The sequence below is a fragment of the Ambystoma mexicanum genome, chromosome 13 (genome assembly GCF_040938575.1).
Source record: "Ambystoma mexicanum isolate Mex_15411 chromosome 13, UKY_AmexF1_1, whole genome shotgun sequence".
In the NCBI taxonomy this organism is placed as follows: domain Eukaryota; kingdom Metazoa; phylum Chordata; class Amphibia; order Caudata; family Ambystomatidae; genus Ambystoma; species Ambystoma mexicanum.
Window position 1 is genome coordinate 793,345,350 of NC_090938.1, and position 27,059 is coordinate 793,372,408.

General features: G+C 47.2%; 1 protein-coding gene across 2 annotated transcripts in view; it reads left to right on the plus strand.

Annotated features, from left to right (window-relative positions):
• CCHCR1 (coiled-coil alpha-helical rod protein 1) overlaps window positions 1-19,199 on the plus strand; it is a 166,489-nt gene extending 147,290 nt beyond the window's left edge. For both annotated transcript variants that reach the window (XM_069635185.1, XM_069635186.1), the window contains 4 exons: window positions 973-1,074; window positions 10,054-10,205; window positions 12,610-12,754; window positions 18,754-19,199. In XM_069635185.1, the coding sequence (XP_069491286.1) occupies window positions 973-1,074; window positions 10,054-10,205; window positions 12,610-12,754; window positions 18,754-18,848 (494 nt within the window). In that variant the 3' untranslated portion in view covers window positions 18,849-19,199. The remainder of the gene's footprint in view (window positions 1-972; window positions 1,075-10,053; window positions 10,206-12,609; window positions 12,755-18,753) is intronic.
• Window positions 19,200-27,059: the final 7,860 nt, after the last annotated feature.

Genomic DNA, 27,059 nt, shown 5'->3' on the forward strand with positions numbered 1-27,059 from the left:
TTTTTTAAATCACATGTTTAGCTGGTTTTCCTTGTAACTATTTGGAATACAATTTGCCTTTTATAGTTGCCTTATGAACATGTTTCTATTAAGCATTCTTATATATTGTTAGGTTGATTCCTTATGCGGTTTAATTCTATTCATGTAGCTTTATTGAACACGAGATGGCTTTTCAAAGACAACTATGCAGCATTATATGTTGGATCACAACTAAAGATGGGGTGTGATATGATATAAGCCACTGCTTGAATTGCAAAACGTGAAACCAACAAATATGGGTTCAAATTCCAGTTTTTGCACTCGGCCAAAGTATGCGATCCCGGGCAAATCCCTTTATATCGCTCAGTCTCATTTCAAAGACTTGCTCGTTTAATAAACTCGAGTGTTGCTCCATATAGAATAATAATGCCATACAACCGGCTGAATGGTCTCTTGGCTCACTCGTGGAGCGTCACTAGCTATGGCGCACTCTCCATATAGATAAGTGAATGAAATAATACTGCAGTGCTTGGTGGGTTTCTGTTTCTAGATTGAGCAGATCATTCAGTGCGAAGTAGAATACAAACCAGGTGCTGTGGATTGACCTCTACAGGGCCCTTGTCTGCTTTGTACCCTTGAAGTTGTTCAGCCACTTTAGAAGTTGCAGGAACCCCCAAGCAGCTGAAATTCTTGTGCGTTGACTTTCCCTCAAATTGATAGAAGCATGAATAATTATGGCAGGTCCATCTTGCAATAATCTAATAGTAGGTATGAAGGCACAAGTGTGCTAGGATATAGTAGTTACACAAGTATTTAAATAAATCTCGGTTTCCAACTTGTGACGCTAACCTTTTATTTGGGTACACCCCATTGCTTGGGAAATCGCAGTTGCACACCCTAATATTAGAATGTAAGCTATGTTCCTGAAGGTTGACTGGGGCACAGACACTGCTGCAGATCCCTCATTTGATCTCTGGTCCTCCCCTTCCACAGCACTCCAGGAGAAGGTGTCCGAAGCTGAAGCCCGCATGCTGCAGCAGCTCGCGGAGATGGAGAAGAAGGTCCACGAGGCCAGGCGGGAGCACACCAAAGCAGGTGAGACACCCACCACAAGGTAGAAGATTAAGCATGCATAATGGGCATGAGGTGGGAGCATAGTAATGCAGATGGTGCCCCTGGACGCTTCCACCATGTGCAGAGTTTGTGCCTCATGGAAATTAAGTGAAGGTATACAGATAGGTTACGTCTGCCAGCCTTCCCAAATCAGGTAAGGCCTCTAGATGTCCCTCAGTTCCAGGTCCAAAGAGCGACTTAGAATTTTGAGTCTACCTATGTTGAGACTGCAAACTAGTCAGCCTCTCCAGGGGCATGCTTTTACATTGACCTTTTACGAAGAAGGCTCGCTTTCTGGATTGGTTTATTTTTATTTATATTTTGTTGGGTTTTTCAATGGACGGTTCACTCGCATATCCCCCAGCACCCTCTCCCACACGCTCCCTTACATAACAGTGGTCTACCTCACTGGCTTTTTTACTATCCCTAATCCCAGCACTAACCATAGTCCTACAACATGCCAGCATTATCCATGTCGTTCACTCTATTTTATGCGGAGTCTAGGCAGGAGCATTCCAAAGTCAGTGGCTCTCTGGGGTGGTCCCCATCTTGTAGTCTGGAATGGCAGGTGAAAGTGCAGACCTTGTTTTGTTTAACTTGGAGGCATAAGATTTCCCATTCAAACAGATTCTAAACAATGGAGTTCAGCACTATGGTCGGACCATTGCAGTTATGATATGATAAGATATGGCATTTATATAACGCGCCTATACACAAGTGTTTTACGAGTGGCACGCGTGGTGGGAACCCCAGCAAATCGAGAGGGGAGGGTGTAATTGCGGTGGCCCAGGGACTGGTAGCATAGAGAAGATAGAAATGACTAACTTCTGGTGTGCCCCCATATTTCTCCAAGCACCACATGCTGGAGAACCGCATCCTGTAGAACCCCACCTCGGGTTGTGTTTCCCAATAACCTGTTGCTTCTTCCGTCAATACCCTTGGCTACTACCTCGACTCTTCGCTGACCCACCAGGTCAACCACATTGCCTCCTCATCGGGCTATGCTATCAAGCTCATCAACGCCAGCAAACCCTTCCTCACTACAGGAAACCGACTTGAAGGGGCACAGGCACTTGTAGGCTCGAAACTAGACTGCTGTAACTCCTTGCTTTGCGGCACCTCAGAAAAGAACCACCGAAAACTACAAACGAGCCAAAACAATGCCCTCAGGGCGGCACTCGACATTGTTAACCGGGACCACATCTGAGGCCAGAAAAGTTCCCCATTGGCTCCCAGTCAAGGACAGAATCAACTTTAAGATTCTGTCCCTCACCCACCGATGTCTCTCGAATGATGCACCATGCTACCTAGCAGATACACGAAAACAAATACACCCCAGCAAAGCCTATAAAATCCGCCAACAAACATTGCCTAATCACGCCTAGGTTCAAGCAGTCCAGAGCAGGTGGCTCTAGCTTCCAGGTCCGTGCACCGACACTGTGGAACAAGTTACCCCCCACACCTGAGAGGCAAACCCTCCTACAGCGCCTTCAGAAAGCAGCTCAAGACTTTTCTATTCAACTGACATTACCACCCTCCCTTTTTCTTAACACTGCACCACCACTATTACTCTGTAACTAGCGTCTAAATGCCCATGGGCTATACGCGCTGCGATAAATGTACAAATACATTTTAAAAAATAAACCTGTGATGGTGTGCCATTTGAGCCTCCAGCGATGTCTGCGGCTGTCTCCAGCAGGAAATGTTAATCTGTGGATTATAGTGTAATTTTTCATTTAAAGATACCTTTCCTATTTTTGTACAATAGCAAACCGTAAATAACCTCACCCTCCAAAAATGACGGTACTGCCTAGAAAAATCACCCAAAAAGAATTGTAGAGTCCCTTCTTCAAGAAGCTGTGTGAGTTTAGGAGGTACCGCTTCGCAAGCCGGACCCATTCTCAATCGCCTGCATCCAGGTGTGGTGTTGATAATATCTACTCCCTTTCTATTCTGCCGTCCTCTGTAGTGGGCTTCAGGAACTCCTGCATTTACAGTGTTTTGTGTGGCAGTTGACTGATAGCCTCGTCAATTGACATGATGGCTAATTACTTTGACACGTTAGCACCATACTCCCCCCTTTTATGACGCAACTGATTAATTGTGGCTTGCACCTACATACAGCAATGGACTTCTTTATAGATGGAAGAAACTCTGGTAAGGTATTTAGCTGCCACAGTGAAGTGTTTGGGAGCTTTGGGGAACACACATTTAATGGGAATTCTGTGCTTCTCTACGAGTCATCGGCAGGAACACCAGCCATTGCACAGGATCCTTCCCAATCAACCTGCCTGGCACAGCCACTGCAAGCCAAGAAGCCATGCATTTCCCTGCACACAGCACAGAATGACCCCATTCAGCATCGCCTCTTGGCTGACTCCGAAGAAGCCCGATGGGGGGGGGGGGAGGAATGCAGCCACATATCCTATTTTATCAACGTCACGTAAAGATAACCAGTCTTGTAAAAAGAGGCAGCTACCACATAGAAAGATCAACCACGAACAGCACATTGAAGCAGCATGCATGGAAGGACTCCTTGTGTTTATGCCTTCGAACTAAACCTTTAGTGCCATTGCTACATGTGGCTGAAGAAGAATCCAGCCTTTCACGGATCGATCAGTCCTGATTGACAGAACCTCTCCTAAGTTTGTAGCATGGAGAGCCACACAATGTCCTCGCACACTGCAGTTCTCGCACCAGTTGCAGGCCCATGGCTTCCAGGAGACGGCCAACGTAGGGCAATGCAGTTCCCATTGGTTTGAGGAGTTCCACTTTCGGAGTGTTAGCTTTGGCAGCACTCATTGTAGCCATAGCTTCCTGGCATCCCTCTGTGCCTTTCGTGCTTCGACTAACATCCAACCCACTCCAAACTACATGGTAGCCCAGTAACTGGTGGTAGACACAATACAAGGCTAGGGAACGTTAAAAAAAAATGTGACCCTAGACACAATAGAATAATCCACTCGCATGGTCCCAATCAGGACCCAGAATGCCGAGACCAAACACAGTGACACTAATTCCCAAACCTCAGGTACATAGTTACACAAATGAGACACCATACACTAACTACAGTACCCAGAGGGACGGGTTAATACTTTCGAACCTTACCCCCAAGGGCACCAATGTCAATGCAAAGGTGCAAAAGTGACCACTAGTGGAACATACTAGCAAGGGGAGTATAATGTAAGACCTTAAAAATGCATTACAAATCAGGGGTACATGCTACAATTCTAGTCTGATACTTTACCTGCCCGCCCCCTTGAGTCCAGGGAGTATTAGATCAAAGTGTAGGAAAGTGCCTCCAAAGTCCCTTTCAGGGGGTTTCTGGTCATCAGCCACAGTTCTGGGGAAAGGGCAGGCAAGTCTCTGTTCTCCCCCATAGTTGCAGATAAGGCAGCAATCTACCCCAGGGGCACCTTTGGAGACTCAATCCATGATTGAAGGGGGCCTGCAGAAACCCTTTACCACAGATGACTCCGACCTCTGATGGTAAGTATCTTGAATAACACACCAACCCAGGAGTCATATTGGCTTCCTTAAGACTGTATATTCAAAAGTGGGTGCAGTTTCAGGAGGACTCGGGTAGAAGTTCTTCTGTCCACAAACCGGTCAGAGATCATAAAAACCAAAGGCGGAAAAAAATCAAAGGCTTAGAGTTCCTATAAAAGTGACAGAAGAACTGCATTGGTAGCCATGAGGACTAACCAGTGCCACTAAAACAAGTTAAAGGCATGGTCTAGTAAAAAATGTGATTTAAAAAATAGATAGGCAACATAAAAAAAAAAAATACTAGCATTCTCTTTTTTAAAACTTCCTATGTAAAATTTTGAGCTATTCAAGCTCAAAATTCGCAAAAGCAAGCACATGGGTGCATCCATTTTGTGAAATGGATGCCCTCCTGTGCTGGCTTTTGCTTTTGCGGCACTAATGAATGAAAAGCCAGCCAGCTGTAGTAAACAAAAGCTACCGCTGGGTGGCTTTCTCTTCATTAGTGATGTACGCGCAGGACGGGGACCGGAGACCAGAGCAGGAAATCTGCAGCTGAATCTCGGTAAGTGCTATTTATTTATTTTTTTTTAAAATAAGCACTAGCTGCGTTTTTCTTTTTAAGTTTTCCGGGCTGGAGGAGCCCGGAAAACTTAGAAATAAAACCGCAGCTTCAAAAACGTTGTATTTATGTTTGCGGTCGCTTTTGAAGCGACCGCAAACATAAATACAACATTATTGTGTTGGAAAACGCTGCGGTTTTTCTTTCCAAGTTTCTCAGGCTCCTCCGGCTCGGAGGAGCCTGAGAAACTCGGAAAGAAAAACTGCAGCGTTTTCCGATACAACCGCGTTGTTTCTTCCTGAATCTGCTTTCCCATTTGGGGCTCTCGGGCTCCCCACGGGGAGCCCGAGAGCCCCAAATGGGAAAGCAGATTCAGGCAGAAACAACGCGGCATTGCGGAAAACAAGCGCATTGTTTCTGCCTGAATCTGCTTTCCCATTTGGGGCTCTCGGGCTCCCCATGGAGCTTCAAAAGCGACCGCAAACATAAATATGTTTTTAAAGCTGCGGTTTTATTTCTAAGTTTTCCGGGCTCCTCCAGCCCGGAAAACTTAGAAAAAAAAACGCAGCTAGTGCTTATTTTTTAAAAAAAATAAATAGCACTTACCGAGATTCAGCTGCAGATTTCCTGCTCTGGTCTCCGGTCCCCGTCCTCCGCGTACATCACTAATGAAGGGAAAGCCACCCAGTGGTAGGTTTTGTTTACTACAGCTGGCTGGCTTTTCCTTCATTAGTGCCGCAAAAGCCAGCACAGGAGGGCATCCATTTCACAAAATGGATGCGCCCATGTGCTTGCTTTTGAGAATTTTGAGCTTGAATAGCTCAAAATTTTACATAGAAAGTTTTAAAAAAGAGAATGCTAGTATTTTTTTTTTTTTTATGTTGCCTATCTATTTTTTAAATACATTTTTTTACTAGACCATGCCTTTAAGCAATGTAATGTGGTCTTCAAGAAGTGATTCACTAATAATGGAGCACAATCTCAAAACCCGTTATGTTGGGGGGGGGGGGGGTCCCACTGAATGATATAGGAACATCCAGTCGAAAGAACGTTACCAGGGGGTAAGTAAATTGCTCTTCTGTAAAGCTGCCTCTTCCCTAGTACTCATCTGATAGTACTTCTGACTGCCTTTTAATGGGTGCCGATGGGTTCTGATGAACATTTATAATCCTTACTATGGCCACCTCCCACGTTCCCCTCCCGGATTTCTGAGAGATGATCTAATTGGAGCTTTGAAAGAAAATGACCCCAGTAATCCGGCAGTGGGATCGGGGGGGGGAGGGCAGGGGGGAGGAGGAGAGGTGTGCTATGGAGAAGAGGAGGAGCTGCAGGGAGAGGTGGATGAAGGTGATATTCTGTGAGTAGAGAAGGAGATTTCAGTGAAGGTGGTTGAAGGAGAGGATGACCGGGCCCAAGAAGACCAACGTGGTAGAGGTTCTAATGACGGAGCCTATGGCTAAAAAGGGTGACCCTAGGAAGGTTGGAGGAGCGAGAGCATGGCGAACAGTCAAGGTGGTGCTGGGTAAACTCCAAATTAGTGGTGGGGGAGACAATGGAAAGGGGTGAGATGTAACCCCAGTACTAAAGAGAAAGGCTGTGAAAGAAGACGGGGGGAACTTGAAGGAGAAAAACCAAGCTGAAGCAGGCAATGAATCACACCCTAAGCCTGGCGGGAGGTACAAGTAGATGGTGGAGCATTGAGGGGTGGAAAGGAGAAGGAGAAGGAGGTGGTGGTGCAGGATAGGTTACCTTACTCGGCATGAGACAGTTGCGCGACTTTTTGAGGAGGTAGTCAAGGCTGGTATTGGAAATTAGCGAAGTACTTGAATTAAGGGAGGTGAAACTGACCACTGCCCAGGTGTAATGTGGAGGTGCAGGCAGGACCTCAAAAGCCAGACAAAGGGCTCTCCCTTAAGTAGAGGACCTGAATTGACGGGAGAAACCAAGAGACTTCTGTTTAAAAACAGAGGTTGTGTTGGGATCCAGAGACTTTCATTTGATCCCAAACATATTTTGGGGGACCAGAGTCTCTTCTTCAACCCAGGGCGAACTCACGCTGTACCAGTCAGAGAGAACACTCAAAATTCCCCTCCCCAAGCCTAAACCACTGTTAGGGAGAATTCTCTTTTTAGGCTGAATTTCCTAACCTAGTGAGTCCCCCAGCAGCTTTGCTGCATTTTTGGGGTTTATTTTATTCTCCTGCCAAGAGTGAGACTTTTACCCTCACTGTTGGGCAAGATTTGAGTGTGTTTCTCTGACTCTAGATGTGTTTAATGGGCTATGCGGTCTTTTACTCCATAGGGCTTCATGTGTTTTTGTGATGTGTGTTACACAGCACCCTCAGTGCAGTAACACAGGGGTGTCATAGTGACCCCCCAATATAGACTCCATACCCTGGGACTGACTACTGTCTCCCAGGGCATGTAAAGTCACCATTGACTTTACTAGTCTCAAATTCTGAACAGAACCAGTACAAACCATCATATTGTGGATGTACTGGCCGGGGCAATTCGATTGCCCCGGGGTCTGTTAGTCGAAGGGGCACGTCTCCGTCCCCCCTGATCGAGTTTTGGCTGGTGGCAGTGGATACTACTTTTTATATTCGACCGCGAATATATCTCTATGGGATTTCCCATTGTTCGAGGCTACCAACTTTAATTATTTAATTCCTATAGCCTCGAACATACCGCCGGTTTATTTATTTAATATTAATTCTCCGGTTGGTATTTTTTGCCAGAACTCTGTTCTAAAATGGCGTGTTTGTTCGCTTCTGTGACTCCAACCCAAGTTGAGCCCTTTGTTCCACTTTTTGGCGGGCTTCTCCACAGAAGCCCTCCAAAGTGGTGCCCCTCTGTCTGGGGTACTTAGGAGGGGTGGAGGGGGATTTAGGCACCCTGGACTGAGTTGCCCAGGCAACTCAAGTCGCACTCCGTCCTGATTGGCCCAAGTGGTGAGCCGGCCGGCTCACCATTTAGCATGTTTGAGTGACAGCTAGGCTGAGTGAATGGGGGTTTTCTGCATAAAAGCAGGGCTTTGGGGACTGGAACTTTAGAAGTCGCCACAGGACCTAAGAATCCGACGAGGGAGAAGCTGAGCCGACCTGCTACGACGACACCACTGGTGGAGCCCTGCTGAACCGTCTCACCACTTTTCCCAACGACAGAGGAGATCTCCAGCCCGGAGAGTCTTCTTCCTTCGACTGGTGGGGATAACCAGTCTGCTTCCTTTTTCGCTTCCTGGAGCATCTCGTGGCCGCCTTGCCTGTGCCAAGCACCCCGGCAACCGGGAGACCACGTTTCACCCCTACCGCGAATCAAAGGGTAGTACCTTTAACCAAAAAACTCTGCGGCTGGTTTCTTCCCTGGCAGTGCAACGACCTTCAACTTTCCTCCACGTCGAGATCTTCTCTTCTTCTGGACGACGCTGCGACTTGCACCCGCTGCCAGGAACAACTGCCCCCGCTGGAGGATCCTTCCCACATAAGGTACCGTGTTCCGCCTGGCTTCCCTTGCAACCGACTGTACGGGGTAGATTTAGCCCCCGGCTTTCGAACCTGGGTTAGCCTGGGACACCCTGGCTAAACTTTTCTGAGCCTCACTAAAACCTTTCTGAACTCCCTGCAAGACTTTTTAAGCCTGTTGTCATTGTGTGATCTTGGGTGCATTTGTGCCCTGCTCTCTCCAAGAGTGGGCCCGGCCTATGGACTTTGGCTCACAAGTAACTTTTGACTTTCCTGCCTTGCTTAAGAGTTCCTAAGTATTAGTGTGGTGTATTTTCCTACATTCTGCCTTTTTCCCCTCCCTTTTTCATTAACTTATTGGAGTGCCATTTATAGTTAAGCGCTCACCTCTGTCTGGAAATAAGTGGTGTTAACTAAGACTTGTCTGATAAGGAATAAGGGATGTATATATAAAATAGTAACTGTGTTGAGAGTGATTTACAATAATAGTGCTGGAGTGTTTCAATCAGTGTGTTTTTAAATAAATACCTTGATACCAAATCTCTGGTCAGTGTTTGCTTGTGCTATTGTGTCTGAGTGCCTATTGTGTATACTTTGCATACTGCCTGACTCTTCTTGAGGGAAGTCTGACTGCTCAGCCACAGCTACCAGGTAAATCTGGGTGGTACAGACTGCTACCAAGTGGGTTTACTGCTAACACCCGTAGTCCTAAATCTTTTGCAGTGTTCCCAAAGGGAACTGCACAGGTTTCTGCCTAACAAACACTTTAAAACGTATTAATGTATTTGTGGTGTTGGTAATATGTAGCATTTGTTACAATTCTCCTCCTCCTCACTAATAATTGGTCCTCACTTGCAAGTATTGTCTACTACAGGCTATACACTGCAGTCTACCCTCCTCGCTGGTAACTGGGTCTCGTTTGCAAGGACTTTCCTCCATGTCTGTAGATGGCCTGTGCTAGCCCTCTGGTTATTCCTGCATTGTCTCCTCTCCCCACTGGTAATTGGTTTCCGCTTGGTAGGGACTTCTTCCTGTCTACTACAGCTGCAGTGTCTCCCCTCTTAGCTGGTAATTGGGTCTTACTTGTAGGGATTTCCTCCATGTCTGTAACTGACTATTCACTGCCTGTGCTGCCCTCTGGCTAGTCCTGCAGTGTCTCTGCTTCTGCTGGTTATTTGCTCACCCTCCAGTCTACTACATGCTATTCACTGCAGCGTCTCCCCTCCCCACTGGCAATTGGATCCCTCTTGCAGGGACGTGCCCCCAAGTTTGTAACTGGCAATCTACTGCCTAGACTATAACCCCATCTTGTAAAGGGCATTTGCTTTAGTGGCTCCCTTTGCTTGCTGGACCTGGGTATCGGCAGTAGTGACTCCCTTCTGTATTTTTGGTTAGGAAGGCGCCACAGCCAATGGATGCGCGTTACAGCATGTGATGTCCTCTCCCCCTACAGTTGTGGCCCTGCGGCAGGCGGAGCGGCAGACGGCTCGGGACAAGGAGCGGACCCAGGAACTGATGAAGCTCCAGGAGGAGAAGCACAAGACTGAGACCGAACGGCTCTGCCAGCAGCTGAAGGAGCTGGAGAGGGACCGGAACCTAATGACGGTAAGCACTAATCACCTGCCCATGTCACCCGGCTGATCCCTCTACCCACTGGGCTCATGTCACCTTAGAAAGCACGCCAGACTCTTGGAGAACTTAATCGAACAAGGCTGTATGCCATAAGTCGGAACTCTTTCTCTTGTTCGCCCAAAAAGCCTCAGGGTGCCCCGCCAACCTGCATCCTCTTTCCCCTCTTTAGCATTACCCTTTTCCTCCCTCTGCCTCCCTTTATTTTAGTATTTTGCTTGGTTTTTGGCCTATTACTGACTTTTCTGACCCTATTGCATTCACATGGGCATCATGGAATTCGTCAGCAATACACTAGCCACCTTGGGTTTGTCTGATTTCTTTTTTTCTCAAAAGTGACTGAACATGGAGCAGAAGTTGATGTGTACCCTCCCATTGTCTAGAATTCTCTGCACCAACATGCTGATGCCACAAACGTTCAGCCTCTGCTGCTAGACCTGTGGTCTACTCTACCCTTTAAGACCTCTACTCTAGCATGAACCCTGTCTGACCCCACACCTCTGTACAGGCCCTCAAAGCTCCGGTTGAGTGGTCACACCTGACTGACAGTACCCCGTCTTTCAAAACACCTTCCACAGGGTGAGCCCTTTAGAAGGCCGGAAAAGACTGCACCTCCAGAAGCACTAGTCCTCCCCTTAATGTCTGCCTGACGCAGCAGCTAGCTATCGGGGGTATGCGACAGGTCTTTCATTCACACAAGTACAACTCACCTTGAAAACAGTGGTAATCTGGGGGATAAATTCCCCCTCTCCACACCCTGGGAAGCACACCAAGAACCTGAGCTTTTTTGGACAGGGTGGCTGCCCTTGCTCAAATGTCTCGGCTCCCTGAGGTCCTCTGGGAGGTAATCCTTTTGTGTTGACTCTCTTGATTTGGCACCACACACTCTTATTGGGGCTAGAAATTATCTGCTGCTAAAACATATTGTTAAGAGCCCCACGTGCAAGAAAGGCCTGTTCCAGCTCAGAGGCAACTTGCTCGCCTTGAAAGCAAGACAACACAGAGCAACACAGGTTCGATCCCCGGGTCCATGCTTAGAAACCTCTGGGTATTAAGCATGTTATAAATAATCTATCATATTTTATTGACCATCACCTCATCGCCAGACAAGTAAGTTGCTTGTTCAGCTTACGGGGCTTAATGATTTTCACAAAGGTGGCGTTTTGGGTGAAGAAGTCTTTCCTAACCAGGTTGATCAGTGAATTTCACATTAATCAATCAATGCAGCTTCTGGCTCCCTCCTATCTGTGCAAGGAGAGGAGGGGTTGCAAAGACAACCAGAAAAGGGTATATACTTAGGCTGGACGAGTACAGCATGGAATGGACAGACCACTGAGGGGGGAAGCGAGGGGGGATGGAAAGGTCCCAAATTCAGGAGATCTGCAGAGCGGGCACATACATTTGCTAAGCATTATTGCCTAGATTCGGATGCAAGGGTGGAGGCCTGGTTTACTGGGACTGTAGTGCAGCGCGTCTTTAGTGATATCCGTCTGTCCTGTTATCGCCAAGGCTGCTCCTTCCTTTTTGGCATTGCTGGGTTAATGGTTCAAAGATAAGGCACCTAAATATCCAAAGTTACATACCTTACAGTTTAGGTTGTTTATACTGGATGCAAGGTCTCCTGCAGATTACTTATTTGCCCGCGCTGCTCCCCCTGCCTGCCTCGGAATGATCCCAGTTCCACCCGTGGCGGTATGTATGCAGAGAACTGTTAGGCTGCGGTGGTTTGCTCTGCTTTTACCGTGGGCACCGTTACTACCAGTGGAGACAATGTGGCATGCCCTTGTGCCATTGCACGGATGGAGGGGCGGGGGGCACCATTCGCCATTGTCAGCGATTTCAGAGATGAAGTATCATTGGAGGAGACATTGTATCCATCAGAATTAATGTTACCTGTAAGGTACATAACCTATTATTTTTCATATATGTGAATGCTTCTGATATGACCCCACTTTCAGAACTATTGGTCTCCGTACAGGTAAACTCTCATTGGCTGAGCCCAGGTTGAGAACTCTGCTTCTCTAAACCTGCAAACACTCATGGGTTTCATGGGTTAACCCCTTTTCAGAGCTCTGCTTCTCCTTATATGTGACTGCTCAGTCTGACTCAAGTTCACAACTCTGCTTCTCCATACACGTGAGCATACTCACGGTCTGACACGAAGTTCAGAGTTCTACTTCTGCATGGATGTGAATGCTCACGGGTTGAGCCCCGTTTCAGAATTGTGCCATCTCCATATCGCCAGATCTGTGAATGCCCGCATGACGTAAGTCTCGGTATTCGCTTTGCAATGCCCATTGCAGGTTACTCTGCGTCTCATCCAAATCATGGTCCTTTGAGTTGTATTTGTTTTTTTTAAGTCCGTCTTGTTCTTTCGCAGGCAGCACTGAGGCAGGAAGGCCTTTTGAAGCAGCACAGACTAAACCGGTCACCTGCTCTCCAGTCTTCAGATGCCCTGCAGGGCGAGGGGCATAAGGATCGACCAGCAACACCTCGCCTCCCAGAAGTCCAGCCACTCTCGAAAGGTTAGTTTTTTTTTTATAACCTACCCATTGCTTTATCAGTACAGTGGATATAGTTCGCCCTCCAAGGGAAGGTGTTTTGCAATGATACTGTTCAACCAGACTGCTAGTTTAATTTGGTGCATAGATCTGTCCGATAATGGTGAGGCATGAGAATGCTTCTTTTTGAAGGGACACTGAACTGCTTCACTGGTCGCGCACACAGTAAAGTAAATGTGCCAAAGCGTAAGGTTTGTTGTGACTCATACTTTTATTTGATATCCTTCTTAATAATTCATGTTGGGTCATCATATTACATGATTGCTATTAGTGAAGATACTACTGTCCTAGCTGCAGGATTGCTTGGTGCTCCATTTTATTGCCAGTGGGATCTTTTGTGAAGTTGTGGACAGACTCCAACATTCTCCTTACTTACTAATCAAAAAACATCGGGTCAACTGAGGTCCCAATCATACCGTATTTGAAAATGCACTCATTGGGGACACACCATTATATAGTGTCACTGCAAGCCGAACATTAACTTAAAAAGTCCATGTTAGTGAATTTATGCTTGACCAACAATTCTCACGAGCCTTGTGAAAGTACTCAACGCGAAACACATGTCATCTGAATGCTTAACTATGTAACCAAAACACCTTCTGACTACAAAATGATCAAGAGTCCTTGGACGGAGTTGCCTGCTAAACAGGCTTAATTTGACGTGAGCAGTGCGCCCTAGCTATTCTGCCTCCTTTTTAAGTTATTAAGCAACAATGTAACTGTCCTTCTACACTGCAGAGTTCTTGGGGTTTAAACCATCCAACGGATTAAAAAATAATCATATCAAATGGAAGGACATACAGACCGCATTGAATCATTTCTGGACTAGCTCTTCCACCACTGCATGGTTGTAACACAAGCTTCTAGGTCGTCTAGTGACTTGGGTACGGTCGGTCCTTGTAGCCAGACGGACATTGCAACACATCCAATTGCATAGGATGAGTTGCTAGAATCAGAAATCAAAGAACAAAGTAATAGGGTATTTGTGCAACTCTGTGAAAAAACATACTGCCCATATATTGTACAGAAAACGAGCAATACCAGGCAAAAACAAAACACACAGAACCATGCTGCACTATGGTACAGCCGAAGACTTTCTAATGTTTATCCAAACGAATATTGAGAGACATGCTTGTCACAACAAAGGGGGGCGTGGCTAGCAGCCGATGGAGTAGGTCGCTTTCACAGACCGCTCTGTCGCGTCCTGCCTTATCCTTACGATTCACAAGTGGTACTGTAACAATCTCCCTGTAAGTTGGGGACCGCGTAGAACATCTCTGGAGAGCCCTAGCTGTGTGAAGGCGAGCCGAGCTTTGGCGGAAGAAGGGCTGCGAGGCGCGGTGGTGTGGGATCTTGAAAGTGCTTTGGTTGGAATGGCGGCCATCCAGAGGGAATGAAGGCGGTTGTGCAGCAGTGTCCTGTGGACTGCGCGGTGCCTGAGACGATTGCCAGGCACGGAAGCAGGTTGGAAGAGAAACGGCTGCTGTGAGGGACGGCAGCGACACCCATGTGAAGGAGGACAACGATGAGAGCGCCTGGATCAGAGCGGAGGAAAGCCGTGGAGTGAGGACGGGTCCCTGCCGGCGATGGAGACTCCATGCGGCACCCCAGAGTGTGAGCTGTGTCCCTGGTGGCCCCTGCCTGCAACGCAAAGGGATTGGAGAGCGAAGACGTACATTAGCTGGGCCGGGCCGCGTTGCGTTGATCCGTACATGAGAAATGAAGCCCCTGGGGTTGCAACAGCTGTAGGGGAGGTCCCGAGGCAGTACATTTCATTGCGCTCCTGCGGCCTCATGATCAGACTGGACGCGCGGCTGGGAAAGGAGAACCCGGGCCAAAGGGTGGAATAGTAATTTTGTAGCGCTTTGAGGCCCTAGGGCAGAGGAGACTGGCCGAAGGCCCTGATTATACCGATCTGGGCCACAGGGTGAAATCTTGCAACATAGCACAGACATTGGAACCCTTGTGGGCAGCTGCTGGATGCGCGCCTCGCATAAAGAGGCACTGGGCTGCTTATAGCAAGGAAGCGGAGTCCTTAGGCATACAGGGAGGGACACACGAATTGAGCACTGGCCCGGGCTGAAGATAACAGGCAGCCTCTGGTGCTCCCTATACAACTGAGACCGGTGAGCCAGGGTGGACATGAGCTAGCCCGGGCCACGCTGCAGTGATGTGCATAACCAAGCCCCTGGGGCTAAAACAGCTACTGCGGGGGTCCTGTGGCAATAACTTTCGCTGCGCTACAGCAGCCTCGTGCTTGGTGGAAGGGACGAGCACCTGGGGTTGGTAGACCCGGGCCACAGGGCGAAACTGTATTTTTTAAGGGCGCTCGGGCCCCAAATGTGCAGGGGACTGAGCGCGTGTCTTGAACCTAAGGATCTGGGCCACGGGGTGACATTTTGCAATATTGCTTGCACACTGGAACCCAGCTTGGAAGTGAGCCTTGCATGGTAAGCGATATGAACTGGGTGTCATAACAAGGGAAGCTGCCCTGGAGGTCCCCTGGCTATAGGGAATCCTCAGACAGGCGAGAAGAGATGAGCGGATTGCGCTCAGACCTGGGCTTTAGACAACGGGCTGCCTTTGTCTACCCTATACAATGAGTGCTTGCACACAGGCAGTATTTCATCTCTGCCAATTGCAATTCTTGCAACAATGCTCGGCTAGCCCTCGTGGCAATGACAATTTTAGAGACAAATAGCCATACTTGGTGCAGGATTAAATAGGATCCGGGATGATAGCCCAAGTGCGCACACTGACGAAGCGAGCTGCAGCAGAGATGGTTGTGGAGTGGCTAAGGCGCAGGGGTCATAAATAAAGATGGTGGTGGTGGTGTACAAGCCCCTGTAACTGTCATACACGAGCAGTGGCCAGGTGGGAGCTTGGCTGCAGTTGTTTTACGAAAACCCACACCCAGGTGCCAGACGTAGGGGCTGACGGAGGACTGCAGCAGAGGCCGAGCACCAGGAATCCAGCAGGCTCAATGCCTCCTAAGTCGGCTAAGCCGAAAACAGGCCAACCTACTCTGGATGGCTTTGACAGGGGCAAGCAACAGTCTCTTGGTGACGAGATGGAACCCGCAAGGGAGAAAGAAGGTGAGCCTGCAGCGCTACACAAACAGGTGATGCAGGCCATAGCAGACTTGAAAATCTCCCTGAGCACGCAGATTGCAGAAGTGCAGGTAGATGTCAGACTGCTGACCCTACATCGAGAACATGCTACTTCAGGACATTTGGCCTGGAAACCTCACGCAAGGTTTCACAATTAAAAGGGTGTACAGAGCACTGACCAGATGCCCCCCTCTGAGGGCCCCTCCAAGGCCGATCATCGCCAAAGTCCTGAACGATAAGGACAGGGAGAAAATATTAGCATACTCCAGGCAAGGGGGCAAATTGAGAAGGGCTTCGGCAGATCTGGCGGTCTACCCTGACTATACTTGCCAAGTACAGAAAAGCAGGGCGCAGTTCTCAGCAGCCAAGTCAAGGCTCCGAACGGCAGGCCTGAAGTGTATGCCGATTTATCCAGCACGACTCAGAATACTTTGTTTATATGCAATCCCAACCCATAATTCCCCACTTATCCACTTCTGGTACTGGGACGAAGAAGGGACTAGGAGTAATACACACTTCCTAAGGGGAAAACACCATTATAGCACTGAGACTGCGAAGAAGATGAAGAAACTACGAGTAATGGATACTTCCTACATAGAAAACCACTATAGAAGTGGGACAAAGAAGTGCAGACAGTTACTACTGAAGATCAGGCATGTCCCAATAATTGTCAGGCAATACCAATTGACAACATACACCTGAGACCTACTAACAAGACTCAGAAGTAAATCAGTACAAAGAGAGGAAGCTGCCTAGGTGCAGAGGGAGAGAGCTGCCTGGAAGGAGGAAGAGAACTGCCTGAGAGCAGGGAGAGAGAGCAGCCTTGGTGGTAGAGACCCAGAGGTTGGGAGACTTGCCACTATCCCGGAGGACCCACAAGACCAGAAGCAAGTGAGTTGCATGTTGTGTGCAGGACTGGGAACCCAATGCAGTGAAAGCGGACAGCACGAGCTGTCAAATCAAAGAAAAGGGAAACGGCTGCAGTATGCAGCCGCTCCGGTTGCCAGCGTGTACAGAGAAGTGCCCGGTGAGGAGAAGTGAAAGTGGTTCATATCGTGGCTGGCTAAGAGGTGAGAAGGAGCTGCAGGGACTGCCGCGGTGGAGCGGGAAGAGCTGGTGAAAGTCGGAGAACTCGGATGTGCCAAAATGCTCCCAGGGAACCGCAGGCAAGTAGCGGTTCAGAATTGAAAACAAATACTCCATCTTGAATACCAAACTGAACAAAAAGCACTACTTGAATGCAAATGCCTAATCTTGAATACCGAACGAACAATACTGTTTGAACGCAATTACACAAGCTTAAATACAGAACTGAATGAGAAGTACAGTGTGAATGAAAATATGCAATATTAAATACTGAGCAGGAGAGAAAGTATTGTTTGAAATAAAACCAAGGCATATTAAACACTGAACGGACATTGGCAAAATAAACTAACATGGAGCGTCAGACTAGGAGAAAGCAGTATTGTATACAGTACTAAAGCAAAGACGTTAAGAACCAATGTGGAGAAGACTTGCAAAAGACTGATGTTCACAAGTGTAAAAACAGAGGTACTTATGGTTGCGTGACCTGTGATGGGTGGACCATGTGGTCTGACAACTGCGCCTAGAAAATTCTCCTACAGTGCAAACCAAGTCCAGGAGAAGCACAGGGCTCCTGGTTGCGTGACCTGTGATGGGTGGACCATGTGGTGGGGCCCTAGACGGCGTAGCAAGTCTCTGTAGCAAGTCAATTGAGTATTACAGCGCAATCTTGGGGAAGGGAATCCTGAGAACTTAAGGAGCTGAGAAACATTGTCTTGGGGAAGGGAACCTCAATATTTGGCAGAACATTGATTAGACCAATCACTATTGGACATATATCAAGCCTGAAGTAGCTGAAAGCAGCTAACACTTCATTTGTTAATGGTATTTTGGTTAAGAGAAATCCCAGACTTTGTATAGTTATAGATGTGAGGGCAAGCATAGGTTTTGGGACACAGACAGAACTTTGATTTGGACTTGCAGACTCAGACCTTCCTTAGTTTTCTTTAGGATATAGAATCCACACATTAGTTGTAGGGCATGTTAGGCCTTACGCCATCCTGACATTTTAATAAAGCTTGTTGAAACTAGTTCTGTTGTCTGTGTCGTATCTCTTATGCCTGTCTCACAATACCGATAAATGTCAAAGCTACCCAGGCTAATCTATAAAAGGCCACCTACATCTTTAATAAAGATTTAAAAAAGGTATAAAAACATTTGGGACATGTATCTGGACTTGGATAACTGACTGCAGAGCTAAAGGAACTCTGACCGTGAGCTAGAATTATTCATCTATCCCCTCCCGCCATGCTTATTCTGTATAACATACTCAAAGGACTGTTTGTCCAGCACCTCACCAAAACAGAATATGTTCCATTGTCAGAATTGTAGCAAAACCTTTCTTTTTAGTCCTATGTAACTCATTAATAGTCTTTGAAAATGATTTTGAAAAAGTCTAGAAAAAATGGAGCACCATTAATTTGGGTAAACGGAGCCTCTTATTTGCAGTGCTGTGAAGCAGTAACATCACTATAGAACATGCATGTTTATGTTTAGCTTGTGCACAGGACCACCATTTCTGGTTTAAATAGCTAAGTGTGAACAATTAGAAGTGGCAAGGTGTTTGGGGGCAGTCCAATCGCTTGCCTCCAGTGCTGGGAATTGACAAGGCTGATGGTCCCCCTGTGTCTGAGGGCAGGTGTTGGCATTCTGTTAGCAGGTTCACAGCAGTGTTTGTCCTCTGGTGCAGAAAAGCATTAGCTTCTGACACAGGTTCCTCGCTGGCTGCTCTGATACGATACTAAAGACTGCCTTTTCCCCCCTCTCCAGAATCCTTATCTGCTATGCTGGACAATCTGCAGACACTGAGTGCAGCTATCATCAACGAGGAGGAGGAAGGCCTATCGGAAGAAGAGGAAGGCTAGAGGCTCTACTTGGACTTGAACCTGCTCCTGGAGATGTTTATTTTGTGGGCCCAAGAGACCAAATCTTAATACATGGCTGGAATCCTTATTTGACATACTGTTGATCCACAGTTTAAGCCGCAGGGGCACAGCCCTGCTTTCCAGTTTGGCGAATAACCAAAGCTCCACTCTGAGGACGGAGCCTACAGACTGTTGTTGCACCCCTGATAATTGCTATGTTTTCTGGTGTGGCTCTCCAAAATCCAATCCTTTGGTTTTACAAAGTGTTTAAGACTGATTTGCAATTTCCCAAGGCTAAAAGTACATATTTGCTAGCACATTGAATTAAAGTGCCTTATGAACGCCTTGAAAGGGGAATCTGCTGATTTATTGCAAAAGCAGACTAATACCGTAACAAGAACTGCTCTGTCATTCACTAACTTGTATAGCAGAAGTAATAGCTCTAATGAAAGCAACCTTCTAGGTACTGTCACAGGTGGGTACCAGAGAACACACAAGACTTGGCTTGCACGCCTTCCATTTCCCTCACTGAATAAAACTCTCTCTCAGGAGTGCTGCCTAAACATTAGGATCCTTCTAGCATGGCTTTGGCTTTACTGTTCCAATGAGAGGCCTTGTTGGTGAGCCTGTTGCCACATTGGTTATGTGGTTGGTGCTAACCCCTCCCAGTGTGAATTCCTTCTGTTCTCACACATGTTCAATTGTACCCCGTGCTCCGCAGGTAAAGGGCTCAAACAGTCTGTCTGCCTCGTTTGAATCGGTCATCAGCATCTTGGCGGCCAGGCAGTCCATCGCTTTGGCTGCTTAAGCCTATGTGTATGTTGTTATTGTTGGCTTTTAGCATAATCGCAGGAGCAGGCAACCTTTGTCTTTTTCCTACTTGCCACATGTTTTCTGTCTAGCTCAGTTCTGTGCTCCAACCAGAGTGATCTCATCCAAGATGCTCTGCTACTGAGAACTGCTCTGCGTGCGTCCTCACATACCGGGCCTGAAGCCATAGTATTTCCTTTGTAGGGCAGTAGTACTTGGCAGTACCCCGCCTTCATGAGGCATAGCTTATGGTGGGCTGCCCTGGAGACCTTGGCTGGAGTGAATGACTGCAGAATGGCTCTTAGGGATGTCTGAGGGAAGACTGTAGTAGCTCTTGGTGGTTCTCTATACATCCCCTTCCGAGGCGTCATATAGCAGCATTGCCTAGCCCCCAGTCTCCCTGTAGGGCTCTCCCAAGTGTGACTCATCACAGTACATATAACATGTTTAAGTGATGCACAGGCTCTGAAGAAGCCTGCAGTTGTAGCATTCTAAATTTTGATTAGGCCAGGCGTCTGCAATGTTTGCCTGTACAGGTGTATTCTACGGAAACTCCCATCATCCCGAGCCAGCATAGTGGAAGGCAAGAGATGATGGCACTCGCAGTCCAGAAGCTCTGGAGAGCCACACGTTGTAGATCCCTGGAGTTGCCATTTGTACGGATGAGCCCTTACAGGGTGTTTGTTTTCTGTGTGTTAGGATGTGCACCTTCTGAGGGGAAGGCCAAAGCCCAGGGTTATCAGAGTGAGGGAAATGGGGCACGCATTCTTCCACTGGCTGATGCAGTTGCTATGAAATATAGCAGATGGAAAATCTGTTCCGTTTAAATGAGTTTTTCTTTCTAGTAGAAAAGGCTTGGGTTTCCCGAATGATCGCTATACAGGTATTGCAATTCCTCCAGAATAGGGGGATGTCCATGATTTCACTGAATCCACTTCACCTAAAGGTGAAATCTTTGAATTTGTTTTTATTATGCGGCGGGAGACACCACACCCCATGTTTCCCCTATCTTATCTCCTTACCCCCACCCGCCATCTGTTTTTAAAATTTACTCACTTACCTTACCAAAGAAAAAGAAATTCAAAGATTTATGATTGGGTGACATCTACGGTATCGCAGAATAGGATGTTTAATACTATTTGTGAATGACCAGAGCAGCAGCATAATGCGCCCTGCTCAAAGTAGTACATCCCTCTCGCCCCCTTTGTTCATGCTACCTCTGCCTGGTCTGTTATTCTCAGCCAAGAAATGAGGTGAAAATATCTAGGAGACAGTTAACGTGTCTCCATTTACAAAACGGGGCTTCTAGAATTGAAAAATGCATGTTGGACTTCCGGGGAGATGAGGGTGGTCAGAGCCAGGCATTTGGGTGTCCTACTCACTCTGACCTGTGCTAAGTGCCAGCCGAGCAGCGGCTTGGGTCATGTCCCACTGATAGTTTGCTTGAATACAGATTTCTGCTTTTAGGAGCATGAAAGAGGTTTTGTGTGCCAATCCCAGCTGAACACTGCCGACAAACTCTTTGCCTTTAGCAGGTGGGGGGGGGTGGGCATATGTTTGGCCCTTGTTACTGACAGGATCACAGACCAATTGCTTTCTATGTTTTGTTGTAAGTGTGCAATGCCCAGTTGCTCTTCTGGTGAGGTTAGCACATTATAATTATTATAATAATCTTCCTCCCCTGTATCGTCTCTTCCTAACTATCTCTCCAACCACCCCTTACTCTTCTTCTCCCTTACTCCTCCCCCCTCCTCGTTGTCCTCCCCCTCTCCCTCCTTCTCTCGTGATCTCTGCAACTTCAACCCTTCTCTCTTCTTCGACTCCTGTTCTTCCTCCCTTCCCCCTCTCCCCGACTTCTCATCTCTCTGGGCCGATGACGCCCTCTCCTCACTGTCCTCCTCTATTTCCTCCAGCCTTGACCAACTCTATCCTCTTACTTCATTCTCACCATCTCACAAAGCTACCCAGCCATGGCTCTCCTCTCACCTTCTATCCATGAGTCGCTTCCTCCGTCGCCTCGAACGACGAGGGCACAAATCCCCTTCCTTGACCAACCAATCCGCTTACTTCTCTTATCACTCTCTCTGACTCTTGCCTCACAACTGCCAAGCGGTCCTACTTTTCCAACCTCCTCCACTCACAAGCTTCTCGCCCCCAGCTATATCTTCCAGACTCTCTCTCGCCTTCTCTACCCTCCCACATCTGACCCTTCCACTAACTCTCCCTTTTCTCCCTCTGACTTTGCCAACTTCTTCTCATCCAAAATTCTCTCTGCCAAAACATCCTCTCCTTCCTTCTCCCCTCCTTCCCCCTCCTCCACCCTTGCTAACATGTCCACCTTCTCTCCTATCACCCCAGACTGCGTCTCACGTCTCCTGTCCAAAACTCACCCTACTGCTGCCCTGTCTGATCCCATCTCCACCTCCCTCATCCCCAAAGTCTACCCTCTCCCCATCCCCTAGCTAACCGCCTTCAACATCTGTCTCTCCTCTGCTACCTTCCCTTCAGCCTTCAAACACGCTACCATCATCCCTATCCTGAAGAAACCCTCTGCTAGCCCTCTTCTTTCCTCCAACTTCCGGCCAATCTCCCTTCTCCCCTTTATTTCTAAGCTCCTCGAGCGCCTTGCCTACTCTTAACTCTCAGCTTTCGTCTCCTCTCACTCCCTCCTCCCCACCTCTCAGTCTGGTTTCCGCCCCAAACACTCCACTGAGACCGCTCTCACATATGTACTCAATTCTCTCCTCACCGCTTGCTACGCTAAGCAATCTTCAATTCTCATCCTCCTTGACCTCTCTGCAGCTTTTGATACTGTAGATCACCCCTTACTTCTTAGCACTCTGTCCTCCTTCGGCTTCAAAAGCTCTGTCCTCTCCTGCCTCTCCTCTTACCTCTCCAATCGGTCCTTCACTGTCTCCTGGGGCGGCCGCACCTCCTCCAGCCTCCCCCTGAACTATGGCGTTCCCCAGGGCTCCGTACTCGGACCTTTCCTTTTCTCTCTCTATACCTCCCTTCTTGCCCCGTTATCTGTTCTTTCGGCATCTCCCACCACTTCTATGCGGATGATACCCAACTCTTTCTCTCCTTCTCTTCCTTCACCTCTGACCTCCACCACACTCTCTCTTCCTGACTTACGGCTATAAAAAATTGGATGTCATCCCATTTTCTTTCCCTCAATACTGACCAGACTGAAGTGCTTTTCTTCCCTCCCAGCACACTCTCACCTTCCCCCTCCTCCCTTCATCCACTTTCCCCCGTCCAATCTCCCCATCTCGACCCTTGCCTGCAACCTTGGCCTCCACATTTACTCCTCCCTCTCCTTCTCCAACCACATCTCTCTAACCTCTCGTGCCTGCCGGCACCACCTCTTCAACATCCGCAAGATCCGCTCCTCCCTCACCTTTCACGCTTCTAAACTCCTAATCTCCTCCCTTATTTTTTTCCCGTCTCTTCTACTTCTCCTCTCTTCTCTTTGGACTCCCTGTCTCACCTGACTCCCCTAAAATCCATATGCCACTCCTCTATCCGCACTCTGTCTTCTTGGCCCTCGATACTCTATTTCTACCTCCCTCTCCCAACTCGGTTGGCTCCCCTTCCTCCCACAATTGAAATTTCAATTCCTCTGCCTTGTCTACAAATCCCTCCATGACCTCGCCCCCCCCTATCTTTCCTCCCTTCTCATTTTACTCTCCCTCCCGCTCTCTCCGTTCAGCCGATCTCTACCTTCTCACTGTTCCCCCTGCCCCCTGTGCCTCCTCACGCTTCTGCACCTTCCAACTCTTGGCCCCCCTCCACTGGAACTCCCTACCTCTCTCTATCCGCTCCTCCCCCACCTACTCATCTTTCCGCTCCTCCCTGAAGGCCCTTCTTCACTCCCCCCGACTCTCCTTCCCTACCTCTTCCCCCTCCTCCCTAGGACCTCAAATTGGATACTTCAACCACCATAACGAGTAGGTCACCTGCGGGCTCCCCCGCCCCCCCGCTCCCTTCCGTCCCACCACCCCCCTCCCCTGAGTAAATTGTTCTAAATTCTGTACCACTGGTTTGTTTCATGTTATAAATGTATGCTTCATTTATTACTGTACCTGTTATTCTGTAAAGCACTTTGGTGTAAAGCACTATATAAACATAATTACCTGTAATGACTAAAAACAGGAAATAGTTGAACTAACTTAATGTTGGACATCAAAGCACCTAAGCTCATAGACTCGTGACACGTAGGGTGCCCTCTGCCACACAAATTCTCTCCAGCATTGGCATCTTTCATGGAGTCACATGCTGTTTAAATATTCCCCGTCTGGCTGGAAATCCTCAGTAACATTAAAGCAGTTTTCCCTGCATGTGCCCAGGTTAGGAGTGGTACTTGAGTACTTTTTCTGTGCTCGAAGGCGGTTGTTTCCACTATACATTGATGGGCTAGGCTGTGCAAGCTTCCCTCAAACAAAGAGCAGGCACCACCCCATGGGCATCCCTTCAAGCTTCCATCACAAGCACACTGAACAGGCACAACGGCACATGCCTGCTTTCCATATTGCAGTATGTGGCCACCATTCTCATAGAACCTTGAGTTTAAAGCCTCAGTGTAGGGTGCTCCCCCAGATTCAAGGCGACACACATCTGATCTCCAGGTGCAGGGTCGAGGAAACACATGTATGATCTCGTTATTACAACTAATAACAATGAGAGACCAACAGAGTAGTTTAAAGACGCCTGTTCCACACTCCTATTGAAGCCTTATGGACAATGCCAGACAAAAAAGGAAACATCCGCCTATCTCCTCTTAAAGCTCTACCTATACTCCCACACTCTTGGTCCATGGACCAAATAAGGATCGAGTCTAGGTTTTGAAAAACGAATGTAACAAAATACAATTTTATTAAAGAGAAAAAAACACAATATACAATTATCTTAAAATGAAATCAGAACATTGTAAAAAAGTGTAAAACATAGTGCACTTTTACTAAAACCTCAAATGCAAAACCACAATACCAATTCTAAATCAGTTTTAAATGAAATATATGAAAGAACTGATAAAAATCAGCACCTACCTGCCAAGGTGTCACCTATACACTCGAAAAAGCTCCTGCCTATACCAATCTAAACGGCAACACAAAAAATAAATCCCTGGTGTATAGTAACGCTTTGGTAAGTAGCACCTCCAAACAACCACTAATCCTTGTTTGTTGGAGGTATGTCGTTAATCACCTGTCTGTTAATTGTCTACCCTTTGAAACTGCTACTAGGGTGACTGTAACAACTGAATTGGTTAATGAACTGCACCCTACAATTGAAGGTGCTCATATGCCCGACATGTTTCATTCACAATACATTTGGAAACAAATTACATGAACTTCATCTGGGGATCAAAAACAACTCCCACTATACACAATAGCTGAACAGAATCCAAGACACGTTGTAAGAACTGTCAGAGAAGCTGAAGTAAATCTCGACGTCGGGGTTGCTTCTGAGTAAATGAAGAACTTTAGTATATACAACCCTCTAAACAAGGGAGGGGAGAGGAAAAGGAGCCAGAAAAACAGAAAAAGGAGAAAAAGAGATCCGAGTTAAAATATACCTCAAATCAACTCACAAGGCTATAACTAACCTATATGAGACTAACCGGTATCAGTTTTGCCAATGCAAATACTGCTAAGTTATGGTGAAGAGGTGAACATCTCCACTGTAGACCAAGAGAAGAAGACAAAGGAACTGGTGTGAGCACAACCCACCATTAGCTATTCTTCTGACATTACAAGGAGTTATATTATAGCTGCTCTTATAACTTCCCCATAGTGATAACCAAGTTCAGTGACCGAAAACGCTATCGGTGCATGTTGAATCATCATCACGTGAATCTTCACGACCCTATCACCATTAGCTGAGGATCTGTGTTGTTAACCATTTAATGAAGAAACCGCGTGAAACATAAGCAAAAATGCACTAAGAGCATGCGCTCTCATGCACTAACACCAAGGTATTGCACTACGGGTTTGCCAAACTGCCACATCTGTGTAATGAATAAAAGAAAGGTGCAACTAGCGTAATCATGGCCACCTACCCTCAGGAAGGTAAGCGTACAAAGAAATCGCTGGACCGCTATGTTTTGTCCACGTTTTAGCCGTGCCTCGTGTTGGAAAATTTTCAAAACACCTTACTGCCATTCACATAAGTCGAAGTTCTGTAAAAAAACAGCAGTAAAACACGGAATCAGCTCAACCTCCTGGTCTAAGTACTCCTGCTTGGAAAGTTACTTAAAAAGCAGAAGAAGGCATTGCAGAGTATAATCCGCTGCTTACCCGAAATCTGCTGTTCACGGGGAGAAGAAACTCCCAGATGCTTCCTCTCGTTCACACTGTTCCCTCAGTGTCGTCTCTATGAAGCACCTGGAAGTGTAAGTAGGGGGAGGGGGTGTGGTCTGCCGATCATGTGACTAGTCAGATGACCGCTACTACTGCTGCGTGAAAACAATAGAGCCTTGGAGACTCCGACCAAAGTATCGATCCATGCAAACAAAACGATGGAGATACAACCACCCTAAAATGTGGGTAAGGCATGATCAGTTGCGTGGATGAAAACAGTGGTGCCACTTGTTAGGAAAGGAGACAATGTAATGTTAATTGGAAAAGTGAAAAACGGGAACCAGTGAAGCAGATGTCCGACTCGCTGACCCAGACTAACACATGAAAAGAACAACCATTATAGTGGTATGAACTGAAGTCATAAAACATCACTTGAACAAGCATGCTACAATGTCAGTCTTTATTGTTCATTGAGGCCGATTATTGCTGACTTGGCAAGAAATATTAGCCAGTTTTCTGTGAACAAAAGTTTATCTGTTTTGTTGTCGTTTATTTGAGACTTATCTAGTTGCCATAAGACAGTCGATTGTACATCATCTGGGCTATGTTCCATGATGATAAAGTGATTTACTAACAGGGCTGCAATATTCTTTCTTTTAATGCAACTCCTGTGTTCGCTAATGCGACTCTTGACTTTCCTTTCTGTCATCCCATCATAGAGCCTATGATAAGGGCACCATATGGCATATACCACATCGGTGGAATTGCTATTAGTAAATTGGTTTTGTGTCCATGGTCGTTTTAAGCCTATGTCAACTTCTTTTGTACGTTTGGTGTATTTGCAGTTGACGCAATGGCCACAAGGAGAATGTCCCGTGAGGGTAGGAAGACCCCAGGTTTCTGTAACACTTGTCGCATGTCCTTGTTTTGTCATGATGTCGTTCTTCGTAAGCAATTCTTTCAGATTGGAAGTTCTTTTATATGCATACATGGGGAAATCTAAAGGACGTTCACCTCAAGCCAAAATGTGCCGGTTCTTTTGTATTATTTTAGTAATCTGGTTGGATCTAGGGCAAAAAGTGCTAACAAAAAACAATTTTGT